General features: G+C 42.2%; 2 protein-coding genes and 1 long non-coding RNA gene across 6 annotated transcripts; 2 read left to right on the plus strand and 1 right to left on the minus strand.

Moving 5' to 3' along the window:
- Positions 1-80: 80 nt before the first annotated feature.
- LOC105280776 (senecionine N-oxygenase) lies at positions 81-3,908 on the plus strand. Its single transcript, XM_011341566.3, has 8 exons — positions 81-328; positions 1,151-1,371; positions 1,641-1,779; positions 1,960-2,221; positions 2,470-2,573; positions 2,656-2,743; positions 2,830-2,993; positions 3,391-3,908. The coding sequence occupies exons 2-8, from the start codon at positions 1,178-1,180 to the stop codon at positions 3,697-3,699; spliced, it is 1,260 nt and encodes a 419-aa protein (XP_011339868.1). The 5' UTR covers positions 81-328; positions 1,151-1,177; the 3' UTR covers positions 3,700-3,908.
- A 1,329-nt stretch (positions 3,909-5,237) lies between these two features.
- LOC105280777 (membrane-associated guanylate kinase, WW and PDZ domain-containing protein 1) lies at positions 5,238-14,918 on the plus strand. Of its 4 annotated transcripts, XM_011341572.3 has the most exons (11): positions 5,238-5,788; positions 7,558-7,635; positions 7,718-7,937; positions 8,019-8,422; positions 8,519-8,707; positions 8,788-9,925; positions 10,152-10,287; positions 10,394-10,960; positions 11,078-11,248; positions 11,415-11,549; positions 12,259-14,918. In XM_011341572.3, exons 2-11 carry the CDS (start codon positions 7,587-7,589, stop codon positions 12,289-12,291), a joined length of 3,042 nt encoding a protein of 1,013 aa, XP_011339874.1. In that variant the 5' UTR covers positions 5,238-5,788; positions 7,558-7,586; the 3' UTR covers positions 12,292-14,918. The 4 variants fall into 4 exon arrangements, with proteins under 4 accessions (XP_011339874.1, XP_026827670.1, XP_026827671.1 ...); XM_026971869.1 differs by having other exon boundaries at positions 5,239-5,788; positions 11,415-14,078; XM_026971870.1 differs by having other exon boundaries at positions 5,239-5,788; positions 10,403-10,960; positions 11,415-14,078.
- On the minus strand, positions 14,730-15,488 carry LOC109611054. The gene is made up of 2 exons (XR_002193373.2): positions 15,397-15,488; positions 14,730-15,325 (listed from the first exon to the last, which is right to left on the minus strand). It is a non-coding gene; the product is annotated as an uncharacterized LOC109611054 (long non-coding RNA).
- Between the last annotated feature and the right edge of the window lie 15 nt (positions 15,489-15,503).

The raw sequence follows: 15,503 nt of genomic DNA on the forward strand, positions 1-15,503 counted from the left end.
CCTTTCGAAATGCACCTAACGCTCCTGCTTCGTTATTTCCTTTTTCCAGATGTTCTGGTTTCGTGAATATCGAATTTCGTTAAAAACTGGTTCACGACGAGAGGATTCAGGGATAGTGAGACAGACGTGTGAGAGAAGCCGAAGGTCGAGCTTGTCGTATGTGGTAAACATGCGAGATACATGATGGCCTTATCGGTATCAACCTTGTATTTCTCCTTTCTTAATGATCACCCAATTGCTCCGTACGACCATTTCATTTTCCTCTTCAGCTGTGTCACATGCATATCGTGCGTTCCACTGACTCTGTTGTTGCGGTGCTCTCTTATTCGTAAGTGTACCTTATCAAAGCGTTATCTTGTATTGTGAATCGAACTATTACATGCGTCTGTCGTTTTATCAAATCTAATCACGTGCGTTCTACATACATACATATATCTTGCGTGTACGTTACGTCCGCACAAGTTATCACGTCTTCTAATTCGATTAATCGGTCCGAATCAGTACTGGAAAATTTTAAGCGTGATAAAGTTGAATTGTAACACGCGATAAACGTGCTTTAATAATAATATGTATGACAAAAGTATCGCGTGAAAGAAACGACTACTCGGCTTTCGATCGTATACCTTTCACAAGTCTAGCCGGTTTACGCAAAGTCGTAAATAATCCAAACCGCTATAACTGGTCTGCGATATTTCGACAGGAAAGTTGCATAAACCGATTATTGAGCTCATACTTGGTACGTAGTGATAAACAGCGTCATGGAAGAGATTAATGATTTATATATTAAACATGAGCGCAATTATATAGAATGATTCGTCCAACTTTTGTGTGATAAATTGACGATTATATTTTAAATAGCGTAAATGAGAAATAACAACTTTTTACAAAGAGATAATCTTGTTTGTTATTCGCAGTCATCGTGGAGGATATTTTTTCTTTGATAAAAATGAGAAAAATGATTAATTTTAGGTATATTCGTGATTAATTGAATTTCTATCAAAAGAAAAAGTTGCATTGATGAAATAAAAGTAAGGGCGATACGTTGCACGTGACGTAAAATGAGAATTACGATTAAACAGCTGTAAATAGACCGACGACAACTTTCGCTGAAGGTGCTAATGAGGATTTCTTCTTGTGTTCTTCTGCGAAGCTTGAACCACCACTATCTCGCGTGATCATGAAAATCGCTGTGATCGGCGCTGGAGCCGCGGGACTCGCTGCACTCCGGCACTGCGTTTCCGGTGCTTACGATGATCAAGTGGTGTGCTACGAAAAAACAGACCAAATCGGCGGCACTTGGGTCTACCGTGAGGAAACTGGTTCTGATAGATACGGTTTGCAGATTCACACTAGCATGTATAAAAGCTTGAGGTATGATACGCGCGCATTCCGCGGCAAATAACTCTCATTTTCTCAATAATCGTTGATCCTACGGAGAAAGTATATCGATACTAAATGAAATGAAATCGGAATAGCAGCTATTAATTTTCGTATAGTATCTCTTACTCTTATATATGTTTATTATATTAAAATTGGTGTTTCAATATTAAGATTTCTCCGTTCTGTAAATTTTATATTTGCATTTTAGGCCTTTAAAGGCACGTATCGTGCGACTAAATTTATGAAAATTATGTCGTTAGAACTAATCTGCCGAAGGAAGTAATGGGCTATCCGGATTACCCAATACCGCAGAGACCCGAGAGCTATTTATCGCGCACGGAGATACTGGATTTCCTGAACGCGTATTGCGATCACTTTGCACTACGTTCTCATATTCGGGTAGGTACATAAAACTGTTAAATAAATGTGTTGCGACACGAAGACGCAAGTATATCTTGTATCACAAATAATTTGCTGACTAAAAGCAGTGTAATTTCTTAACAAAGACGTGCAAAATAACGTTGCGTTAATAATTCCGCTTGCTGGAACGTATTTTTGTAAATGTGTCACATTGCGCAGTTGCTGCATCATGTCGAGCTGGTGGAACCGCCTGCGGGGGACCGGAAGTGGAGGGTCAAGGTCAAGGATCTGCAGAGGGACGCGACCGTTGTTGAATCATTCGACGCGGTCATGGTATGCAACGGCCATTATTTTGAACCCAGAACCCCAAAGGTATCCGGCCAGGACATCTTCGCGGGCGAACAGCTGCACAGCCACGACTATCGCGTCCCCGAAGTTTTTAACGGCAAAACTGTCGTTGTCCTAGGAGCTGGCCCTTCTGGTACACATATAATTATTTTTTCCCTAATTTTAACATGCTTTGTGTTAGTAAATAAGTTTGTTTATTTATTACAATGGGGAATCTGTCTGAAATATATTTTTCCTACTGCATTTTGTCGACAAATAAAAACTATATTCATGCGAAAGCCTCGGCTTTTATTCCGAGGTGAACAGACTCTCAACGAGAGAACTTAAGGAAATTATTCGACGGAATGACTGAACCGCGGCACCTTTTTTCCTCCTCGACAGGTATGGATTTGGCACTGGAAATATCGGGGAACGCGAATCGCGTGATACTGAGTCATCATCTGACTGAAACTATACACACCGTATTCCCCGAGAACGTGGTGCAGGTAAAAAAAAGCGCGAGCCTGAAAAAGAGGATAGTAAAATATGATACACCGAAGCTATATCTCTTTTCTTTTTGTTTTTTAGAAATCTGACGTAGTGGGACTGACGGAGCACGAGGCGATTTTTGCGGATGACTCGAGAGAGCAGGTCGATGTCGTCTTTTATTGCACAGGTAGTTACAGAAATCATTGTCGTGCGTCATTCTGCTCTCGCGGGATAACGACGGTTGAAATGACGCTTTGAATTCTTGATCGAAAGGGTACAAGTACAGCTTCCCCTTCCTCGCCGAGTCCTGTGGAGTCCAGGTGGATTCCAATATGGTGACACCTCTCTGGAAGCATCTGGTGTCCATAGAAAACCCTACACTGGCACTAGTCGGTCTTCCGTTCTACGTTTGCGCTTTCAGCATGTTCGATTTACAGGTATGACTCAGCTTGCTCGATCGTGTTTTTCTTTTTTTTTAATTTAAGGCTCGAGATACCATATAATACTTATTTTTCCGTTGTCACAATTACATCTTCGAGTACTCATATTTCAATCATATATTGTTTGCAATAGTATTCCACGCTTTGAAAAAAATTAATATTCAAATACAAAAACAGCGTTGTAATCCTCTTGAGATAGATGCGCAGCGGCGTTCGAAGCGCATGAAATTTCCTTCAGCGTGACTGAAAGGAGGAGCGCGGTCGCTCACAATGGAAAAAAAGTGCTAGAAAGCCAGTGTCGCGCATCCGGCACCGGCCGGCCGGCCGGCCGGCGTGACTATGTGCCATGGTAATAGCCATGGTAATGGCAATGCGATTACTTTGCAATTTCAAGGTGCGATTCGTCCTACGACACTGGCACGGCGAGAGGCGTTTTCCCGCGAGAGCGGATATGCTGCGCTCCGAGGCTGAGGAAGCAGCAAAACGCGCCGAGAGGGGCCTGCAGAAGAGGCACTTTCACATGATGGGCCCCGAGCAAGGTGACTATTACGACGACCTGGCGAATATCGCGGGCATCACGCCGCTGCTGCCCGTGCTGACGAAACTCCACAACGAGAGCAGCATGCGCTTCCTGGACGACCTGGTGCACTATCGGCAGGACCGCTACAAGATCCTCGACGACTACAATTTCGTTCAGCTTTAGGACTGGACTCGGTCTGCATTCTTATTTGCGGGGAACATGAGAATTTAAGCCAAAATTTTTTTTTTATTATTAGACTTGATTTTTCAAGAATTTTAATTGTACAAATAAGAAATGGTGTAACATCAATCCCATAAAATATGAGAGAATATGTAATGATGTAACGTTGTAATGATAACACGTATGAAATATAGAGAACACTGAAATGTTAATTATTATTTGAAAATTTTTTTATGTACCTTTGAGTGCTTTAAATTCCCCGCAATGACCATAAAATAATCACTATATTAATATACATATATATTAGGAGTGTGATTTAGTTTTGAGGGTTTTGCAACAGATGGCTGTAGTGTCAGTTTGTTCTAATAACTGTTTCCGATAACTGTTGTTTCTTACAGTGTTGACATTATCCATGACATTTAGTAGCATTATAGCAATAGATGCAATAACAGTCGTGTTTATATCATCGTAAAAATGCAACTTTCGAAAGAGCATTTTCCACATGCGTTGCTTTTGTTTTTTAATCAAAAGAAAACTGCGGCTGACGGTTATAGAATTCTTGTGGAAACTTATGGTGATTCTGCCCCATCAATTAAGACGTGTGAATACTGGTTTAGACGCTTTAAAAGTGGTCATACTGATGTGAAGGACAAAGAACGCTCGGGACAACCAAGAAAGCTTGAAAATGCAGATTTGCAAGCATTATTGCACGAAAATCCAACACAATCCACTTCAGAACTTGCCAGAGCATTAAATGTTGATCGTACAACAGTTACCAAACATTTACATGAAATGGGAAAAATTCAGAAAGAAGGGAAATGGGTTCGACATGAATTATCGGAAAGTGCCATTGCGAACCGGTTGAACATTTGCATTTCGTTGATCGCCAGGCAAAAAAAGAAGAGTCTTTTGTCTCCGATTGTTACTGGGGATGAAAAGTGGATCTATTTTGATAATCCGAAACGCAGAAAATCATGGGTGGATCCAGGCGAACCATCAACATCCACTCCGAGACGCAATATTCACGGTTCAAAAGTAAGGCTCTGTATTTGGTGGGATAGCGTACTATGAGCTGTTAAATCCGCATGAGACTGTCACGGTTAATCGTTATCGACACCAATTGTACAAGTTGAAGCAAGCATTGGACCAAAAACGACCAGCAATTGCGAGTAAACGACGGAAAGTGATTCTTCTTCGTGACAACGCTTGACCTCACGTTGCGTTATCAGTGAAACAAACACTATTAGAGCTTGAATGAGAAGTCTTACCGCACCCCGCGTATTCTCCGGACATTGCTCCATGCGATTATTATTTGTTCCGGTGGATGCAACACGCTTTAGAGGATACGCACTTTCATAATTTGGAAGAAGTGCGAAAATTCGTCGACGAATGGATCAACTGAAAAGAAGAGTGATTTTATCGTGGTGGAATCTATCTCTTGCCAGAAAGATGGGAAAAAGTTATAGAAAACGAAGGAAAATATTTGGATTAAGGTATTCATTCATTATCATATTTAAATACATGCGTTTTTGAGCAAAAAAAACCCTCAAAACTAAATCACACCCCTAATATTAATATACATATTATATTTCTTAAATGTTATATCTATATTCGCGTGCAGTCACTTTCGAAATGCAGTATTTTATTCTTCCACATTGGGGGAATTTGTGTGCGAGTATCTGCAAGTACTTCGTATTTCCCGCGAAGGTGGTGTCGGAGTGCACGGCTCGTGCGCGCCGCGCATGCGCAGGCAGCGCCAGCTGCGGGCAGCGGCGGCACGATGGTCGGTTAAATGCCTCGTACGCATGCATATACGAGCGACGAGCGTGAACGGTGGTGCGACGAGTGCGCCGTGTGATGTAGTCCTCGATGCTGTGCGAGCGAGTGCGTAGTAGCGTGCGTGTACGTTCTCTTTCTCTCCGTCTCTGTCACGAGCGTGCTATCGTCCGGACGACGCGGCGATGAGCGTTTCCGCGATCCGCGAGTGAATTCTTCATGCCGACGGTTATCCCGACAGATTATGCCCGCACCATCACTGGCACCATGACGGTTACGCGAGCTGGTGAACGCATCGTTGTGCAGGAAACGCAGCGTGAGTAATTCCGCCATCACCTTTTCCGCCGCCGAGAGAGAAAACGGAGAAAAAGAGCGTGATATGCATATCTATCTCTTCCTATTCTCCGTTCTCTCCGTCTCTCTTTTTTCCTCTATTTTTCTCTCTCTCTCTCTCTCCATGACAGACCTCGGCTATCCGTCGAGATCTCGCCGAATCCGCTTTTCGGAACCGTCAATCGCTCACGCGTGAACGTCTCGAGCGCGAATCCGGAGGAAAAATCGCGAAACCGCGTGCCATTGTCTCGACGCGAGGATGCATGCCTCTGCGGGCCACGTCGATGCGGGAGAACGAGGAAGAGAGAGCGATGAGAGGCAGCCGCCACCCCCCGCGCGGCATTATTTATGTTATCGCTGCAGGCGACGAGCCGCGACATAGCTGCAACTAGAAAGTTGCACTCGATGAATCCCGACGGTTTAACTGCCCGACGGTCTTCCGCACCGTGTTCCTTTTATTCGGGGCTCGTATATGTGCGCTTGCTTCACTCCGAACGCGGAAAGTGCAGAAAAGTGCAACACCAGTACTCCGATTAGGTCTGTTCGCGATACGTACGTACATGCACAGTACGCCTTATCGCCTCTCTCCTTCCCCCCCTCTACGGAACACGCAATTGCTTCATTTGAAATGTAGAAAGTGCAGGGAAGTGCTACTCTAAGCAAATGAATCCAGTGACGCGCGTCATATACGCGAGCGACACGCTCGCGCGCGCCGCGCACGGGTGAATGCATTCGTAAGAATGCATTCATGTCCGTGCGGCCCGCCCGTCGTGCCCCGTGCGTGCTCCTCTCTTTTTCCTCTCCGTTTTCCCTCTCTCTCTCTCTTTCTCTTTTTGATCCCCCCCCCCTGATCCTGCCCCTCGCGCGATCGCGTTCCTTTCCTCACTTTATGTAATTGCGCCCGCAGACACCTGTCCGCTGGACGCGTGCGGTGAACACTGACGCGCGTCGCGGCGCGCGACGCACTCAGCAGACGTGAAGTCGGCTCTGGCCATGATTAAATTTGCGAGGATAACGGAATCCAATGATTCATTTCATTACAGTTACGTTGCTTATAATCCCTCTCTTCAGCGCGTTATTTTCGCACGCACGAATTTCAGCCTCGGAGCTTCTAATTTCTTAATTCCGAACTTGAAGTTTGAGATTTTAAATTGTTAAATTCCGCGGATTTGTAAGCTTCAAGTTTTAAATCCTGAATTTTAAATTTAAATATTTTAAATTGAGAATTTTTAATTTTGAATCCTGAATTTCAAGTGCCGAGCTTCAAGCTTCAAGTTTTAAGTCTTTGATTCGAAATTTGGAATTTACATTTTCGGTATATGGCGAATGTAATAAAACTGAAACGAGCAGGCTTGTTAAAAGTAAGGGAGAATGTAGAACTACGTAAAAACTGCTATCTTCTTTTCCACGTTTGTCGTTCGCCTTCTCTATCTATCTTTAAGAGATCTCTATCGAAAGAGTGAGCTAAGAGAGAATCACCATTTGTAACGCGCGTAACGTGATATATTACGCCTGTGCACGGCACTGCTTCTGAATGACGAATGTCTCCTTAATTGCGCGATGGGCTGGACGACCGTTCCGTACACGTTTGTTTTGCGTAAATCAACGCGATTAACTGCGCAAAAGATCGCGATAGCACGTAAAGTTCGGTGAATTATAAATTTATTATTTCTCTGCCACACATTGAGCCTCAAACAATTACAAACAATGTGCATGCAAGACTCTTGTTTACAATTGCACTTTTCTTATCAGGGTTTTAAGACGAGCACAGAGACTTCAAGATGGCCACAAAAACTGACGACACAGCGTCCATCGATAATCCCAATGATGGTACGGTATAAAAGTAATTTATTTCTAGATGCAAAAGCAGTACTAACGCGAAAAGTATTTCCGCACGTTTCTCGTGTTAAAGGAGAGAGTTTGGATAAGGAAATATTGACAATCGGTGGGCCCGATGGGAGAAGACTTCCACCGACATACTTGTACAACACGGGATCGGTACAGAGTACAGGGACCTCGGATCAGGAGCAAGCCATTCGAAATCGCACTCCGGCCACGGAGGACCAGTTAGGCCCATTACCACCCAACTGGGAGAAAGCGTACACAGAAACGGGAGAAGTTTATTTTATAGAGTATGTATACAGCGTACAAACTTCTTTCTTTCAATTATCGCAACCACGAAAAGATTAAAATGTATTAATTATTAATTTCAGCCACAATACGGGCACGTCACACTGGCTGGATCCACGTCTGTCAAAATTCCAAAAGAGATCTCTGGAGGAATGCCTCGACGACGAACTACCGTACGGCTGGGAGAAGATCGACGACACCTTGTACGGCACGTACTTCATCGACCACGTGAACCGTAGGACGCAGTACGAGAACCCGGTGCTGCAAGCGAAGCGCGCGCAACAGACCCTGCTCGAGAGGAAGAGCCCAAACTTCACGAGGAGCCCCGAGAAATTGAAGGGTCAGAGGATACGCACCACCTTGATAAAGAGTTCACGGGGCTTGGGATTCACCATTGTCGGCGGTGACGACACCGTGGAGGAATTCCTACAAATTAAGAGCGTCGTGCCAAACGGTCCAGCCTGGCTGGATGGGAAACTGCAAACCGGTAATTTCTTCTCGTAAGACAGACCGGCCGTTTCTCAGGCTGAGCGATTCCCTTCCGCTTCCGGCTCCGCCTGAAGCCCATTGTCTTTGCTTTCAGGAGACGTGCTGGTGTACGTTAACGACACCTGCGTCCTGGGTTTTACACATAACGAGATGGTGAATGTATTCAAGTCAATTGGCAGCGGCGAGACGGTGACTCTGGAAGTGTGTCGAGGTTACCCGCTGCCTTTCGACCCGAACGATCCCAACACGGAAGTCGTGACGACGATCGCCGTTAATGCGCCAGGTAATGCGACAACGCAAGATTACGTAAGATGAAATAAACGTAAAAGAAAATTAAACGCGCTCGTTGAATTTGTCCAACAGAGGATCCCGCGGTGTACATGGATCTAAACTCGTCTCTCCAGGACAACGGACGCTTCAATTTTCTGGATTCGACGTTCTTGCCGGTGCACGGTCTTCAAAACGGCGAGAACCTCGCCACGACGTCGGTCAACTCGATGCCCGATCTTTGCATATCGGACAAGATCAACACGATCAAACGACCGAGCAGCACGGACATTCTACTATCGGAGAACAGCGATCTGAACGACTGCAAGGACTCCCCGGTGTCTTCCAAGCCAGAGTTTCTCAGCATCGCCATCATTAAGGGGAAATCCGGATTTGGATTCACGATAGCGGACTCCGCTCATGGTCAGAAGGTTAAGAAGATCCTAGACCGTACGCGCTGCAAGAACCTGATGGAGAGCGACATCCTGGTCAACATAAACGACATCAATGTCAGGAACATGCGGCACTCGGAGGTGGTGCAAGTGCTGAAGGAGTGCCCGTGCGAGAAGGAAGCGTTGATACACGTTCAACGTACGACCACGCTGAAGCTGAAGGAGAAGAAGGAGAAGAACATGCACGACTTCTTCAGAAGCAAAACGCCGACCGCGGACATTTACAGCACCCAGTCGAAGACCGTGATACCCAGCAGGCCGAAAACGCCGCTGATCGACACGAGGAATCGCTCCAAGTCGCCGATCACCAGCGCGGGCCGACCGAACTGGAACGAGGTGCAGCCCGAGAACGAGCTGAATCCGCTGGATAATCACTACAAATACTCGGATTACTCGCACGGAATGTATTACTCGGACCCGTACAAAGCCAACATCACGACCAATCTGTCGGACAACTTCGCGGTGATGAATCTCGACGACGGCTCGATCAGGAACATGCCGAAACGCGGCGACTGGCCGACGAACGACAAGATGAACATCAACAACGACGTCTACTCCATCGACATCTCCCACCACGACAACATGCTCAAACAGAACGGATATCTGCATTCCGACTACTACAAGGACGTTTATCCCGTCCAGTCGCATTCCCAGTATAACGAGGACTACAATGTCTACTCCATCGGACAGGAGCAGAACGTCGACACCGGCGAAATTTGGGATAAGCGGAAGGAGACCACCAGTTTCGAGCACGAGCAACCACATTCCAGTTCCATACCACGGTACGTACCATAGACGGTTGTTCCGCTTGTCTTTTCATAGATTCATAGTGCTGCAAACAATTTTGTAGTTCAATCGCTATCATTTTTACTTGATGGTGGCCTGAGATCAATATTGATAAATATAGTAGAATATATATTTAAAAGTTGTTAAATTTTGCGAATTAAATGCAGAAAAGTGAAAGATCGCTCGTTATTAAAGTTATCTTGCACGTGATGTTGACTAAAGGTATCCTCAATACCCGAACGAATTAGTCTGCCCGATGGTGCCCGACATAGAATGGATAGAAACGCTAGTGACCCTAGTCAGGCAAGACACTGGATTTGGATTTCGGATAGTCGGCGGTACAGAGGAGGGATCTCAGGTTGGTTTTGATTATTCATACTAATCTGTACGACCGTTCTGCCAACGGTATATTTTCGTGTTCGTCATTTTCGCACGCCGGACGAAGGCAGAAGCATTAAAAATAGTACGGTCAGCAGGTCTCGGTTGGTCATATTGTCCCCGGTGGAGCGGCCGATCTCGATAGCAGGTTGAACAGCGGTGATCTGATCATGTCCGTGGACGGAGAGAGCGTGATGAACTCTTCTCACCGTCACGTAGTGCAGTTGATGATAGCGGCGGCGCAAAACGGACGGGTGACCCTCGGGATACGACGTCGCATCAACACGCAGGAACATTTGCAGGAGAACCTCCAGTCGTACAGCCGGCAGATGAATATTCCCGTTCAGTCGCACTCCCAGTATCCGTACGACGTCACCGTCACCCGAATGGAGAACGAGGGATTCGGCTTCGTGATAATCTCGTCGGTGAACAAAGCCGGCTCGACGATCGGCAGGATAATCGAGGGCTCGCCGGCCGAGAGATGCGGAAGGCTGAACGTCGGCGATCACATCCTCGCCGTCAATCATATAGATATTACGAACGTTTGCCACAAGGATATCGTGAACCTGATCAAAGATTCCGGTTACTCCGTCACTCTAACGATCGGATACCCGCTTGACGATTGCTGCAGCAGTACATCTCTTTCCCAGAAGGTACCTTCCAATCTTCTAATTGTGTGAGAAACGCAAGAGTGAGACGCAAAGAATATTCTTTCCTTTTTTTTCTCATTATTCTGCGGTGATAATCGCGTTGATAATTCTCTTCTTCAGGATGAGCCGATAGGAGATGGAGACGGGGGTCAGTACCACGCCGTGGAGTTGAATCGGGGGACCCGGGGTTTCGGCTTCAGCATACGTGGCGGCCGTGAGTTTCAGAACATGCCATTATTCGTCTTGCAAATTGCTGAAAACGGTCCAGCGTCCAGCGATAATCGGCTCAGAGTGAGTAAAACACATCTGTATCCGTTGCCAGAGATGCGAGACGTGGGTTTAAAATTTGATACTGACTAAATTTTGATGCGTTATTAGGTAATATCAATTGACTTGTTGATATTCTGCAGTATGCATGCGCACAGTACGTAATGTTATGTGATTGGGTTTTTCCCAGGTCGGAGATCAAATAATCGAGATAAACGGCATCAACACCAAAAACATGACGCATACAGAAGCGATTGAGATTATACGTAATGGTGGACCATCGGTTCGTCTTTTAGTACGACGTGGCTGCCAAATGCCTTCAGTGGTAGGTGCTCCTCCACATCTCTACGATATGAACATATAGAGAATTAACCTTTTGATAATAACATATTAATCCTTTCTTAAATTATCTTAAATGAATGACATTTCCCCCCCTCCCCCCTTTTGACTAATGCTAACATTAGCACTTTATAGAAGTTTCTTTGACGATCTAAAAGACAGAGATTCAGGGTATAACATTTAGGTATTACGCTAAGTAAGAAAGACAATACAAGAAAAAAAGAATCTTGACTAGAACGCGAATTATGACTGCTGTAATAATTCAACATTAAAATGATAATCTAGGCATTTTGTATAGATATATCAATGAGAAAAATATGTTGCATTATGCCTTATAACAATTTTACACGTTTTTAAATGGAATATACTGTGTAACATTTATGAGAATTATATATATATATATATACATATACATATATATAAATTCATTTTTTGCAACTATTAGTATACGTTGCGTGATATTTTTCTTGTTCTTGATTAATATTAATTATAATGGATTTAAATTACGTGGCGCAAATTTATGTAATTATTAATAATTATATAAATATCTATACATATTCCTGCTGTTTAAAGATAATATTAGATTAAATTTCACAACACCAAATGTGATCTATTTCCGAGAACGATGATCGATGCATAGCAACTAGAAAGCGAATATTCGAGAGGGAACACACAGATGACTTTTTTTCTTGCAGCTATCATTGCAGCTTGCAGAGATTTTAATGTAAAGACAATTCTACTTACTCATCCTAACAAAATTAGGCTGGTGCTAACATAGTATCCTTTTTTTTAAATTAATCTAATGGCAGAGTAAACGTTACGCTAACACGTGTGATAGCTTGAAAGTATTGTGCCTTGTTGCGCGTGTTCCGTATTTAATGAAATTTATTAAGTAAATAAACCGCAGCCTTTCGAAAGAGGGTGATTGTAAATCTTCATTGAAATTCATTGTAGAGTAATCTCACAATCGACCAAATAAGTATTCGACCAAACGATGAGGGCACCCCGCGCAGACATTTATCGAAATTACCCGAGAGGGGTGTGCCCCCCAAAAAACGTCAGAAAGTTCGATTTTCCATTTCACTGAACTGCTGCTCATCCAAAAACAAATATTTATAGAAAGCGCTTTTGGCGAGATTGCGTTCTCATATTTCTCGAGGACTAGGCATACGAGATAAGCTGATACATTTCGTAAGATTGAAATTTACTTTACGAAAGAAAGCAATGCTTGCCGCATTTACGCACGAAAACGCGCCCAAGCGTAAGACTGCTATGTAGTTTTTAAAGGAAAGTGGATCCTTAATTTATACAATTGCGATGCAAGTGTAAATCTCGACTTGTAGCATGTAGAAGTGTACTGAAAAAACGACGTGAGGTGATGTGAGGAGTTAAGAGAGTGTAAAATTCTATTTGTTGAGCCAAATAGCATCGATACACGTGAAGAATCTAAGAATTTGATGTGTTACATTGCACAGAGGTGACAAACAGCTGTTTATACGCTGTGAGGTGATACTGTAGACTGGCAATTATATACCATAAATTTATTATTCGTCTGCTCTTCTCAATAACGTTTTACGATATAGACTTTTGAAACTTTAGACTCCTGTCGTCGACAAACACCACTTTATGTATTCTTTTTAAATGGCGACGTGATTGTGGCCTTGATGATATAAAAAATATTGCACTTTTTGACATATACATGAAAAGATGTGAAAGAGGATATACAGCGAGTGTTTAATTTTTAAAGATTCCGTCAATGTCTCGTTTCCCCATTTTTTTTTCTAAGTATTTATTGCCACTTATATAAAATGTATATGTATATCAGTAATTAAAATTAAGGACTCAAAGCAACCAAAGAAGCACATGCACTTACAGCCATTTCGTTTTGTGGTATAGTGATGGAAGGTCAATGTGAAAGAACTTATTGTTGTAATAGATAATTAATCAACTTCTTTCTGGATAACAACTTATTCTCTTGTCTACAATTATTAACATGATATTTCTATATTGAGGGAATGACGAGCGAATGGAAAATATGCAGAACAAGTTTGACAGAAGCTTTTCTTATTCACTCTTCCTGTCTTTTTTCGATATTTATATGAAAGTTACACGTTTAAAAAGAATAATGCATATATTTTTTTACTTGTAAGATAATAAGAGATAGCGGATATTATCCGGCACGATATTTGTATTAATAAGATAAGGAAAGGTACGGCGAATCTGATTGTGTATTTTTAGATCTCAGGATTGATATAAGAGTGGAAAAAGTGTTGTACGCAACATACGTGCGTGACATTCACATATACACGCGGGAATATATTCGTTTATTCATTATACATGATTGAACGAACACTGTACAAGCAGCAGCAAACGCATTTATTCGGATCACACTCGTATCCGTTTTATATAATTATCGCGCGTTTATTTTTTATATATATATATAAAAAAAATTGTATATTGTGTAGGATACTGTAAGTTTCGTATAAATGTATATATATTTGTTTTTTCGAGAGAATACTTGACGAGTAATGTTAATAATTTATAAGGTTACTGTAAGAAGCAATAAGCAATCATGATTCTATTGATTCGAGATTCGTTCGCCGAGAAGTTCGAGTGTTCATTCTCTACTACTCGTTTTGCCCTCTTTCTTGCCAAAGCTTCAACTATATATTTATACTTCTTATATTCTTTTTTAATACGCGATATATTATGGTTCAAGCCACTTTTCGAAGCAATTATAATAATTTAGGATTAATAACTGAAAAGAATGCTGGAATGTTTCTGCGTTTTCATGAATGCTATATTGCGTCTCGAGTAGTAAAGAAGCACCAATTATTAAATATTAACTGAACTGCACATACGGAAAACTATTTTACAATTGTTTGACCGACTAATCGGACAATCATCTTCTATGAGCTTGGTATTATTATATTTATTGTAATTCTGATGTAAACCGAATTCTGTATATGTCCGTTACATCGTGAATAATTGTCGTTGAATAATCTTGGAGTAAACTGAGAAAGAAACTGATATTGTTGCTAAGAGTATATATATATATATATATATATATATATATATATATAAAATATACTATCAATATATTGTTGTTGAAATATACTGAGATAATAAATACTACATTAAAAGACTTCAGGAAAATGTGATTTACAGTTTTTATATGTAATATTATTATTGATCACAGAATTAATTCAACAAGTTCAAACACATAATTCTAGCTAGGATAATGTATACACCGCAGTAGACTAAAAATTATTGTAATTTCTATAATTATAAATAATTATAATTATAAACAATGTTTCTGTAGAATGTATCTAATATATTGATGTTTTCCAGCAAAGATCAATTAATTGGAATATCATTAAATAATAATATTGTTTAACAACGCATACATGTTTTAAATATTTATTCAAAGTTACCACGTAGAACAGATATTTGCCATGTAAATTTAATTTTAACGTGCAGCAAATTTGTGCAAGCTAAATTTGTAAATTGAAATTATGTCGGTCTAATTTAAATCCGAATATGTATTTTGTTTTATTCAAGGTACCGATACTTAGCCCTTTAAATGTGACGTCACTATTGAAGCAGCGAATCAAACTTTTCAGTATGACATCCCAGCTATAACCTAGTTAACCTACAACTCCACCGAACGTTTCCGCATTCCGGGGCGACGTACTTTCCGAAAACGTAATAAGCCAGCAAGGTCATCACCTTATCGGTATGTTCATTCATGTGCAGTGATTTCTGAAAATTCCGCGTACGTAACCATTTCCGTTAATTGTAATCGCGCTCGAGAACACGATCATTGGCCTAACCTGGGTTGGCAGTACTGTCAATCAATGGCGTTTGCTTTTCTCGAAACACGCGCCTTCGTCATCGATCATTGTCGATTCCGCGTAGAATGATCTATTGCAAACAATCT

The sequence above is a fragment of the Ooceraea biroi genome, chromosome 8, assembly GCF_003672135.1.
Source record: "Ooceraea biroi isolate clonal line C1 chromosome 8, Obir_v5.4, whole genome shotgun sequence".
Taxonomy (NCBI): domain Eukaryota; kingdom Metazoa; phylum Arthropoda; class Insecta; order Hymenoptera; family Formicidae; genus Ooceraea; species Ooceraea biroi.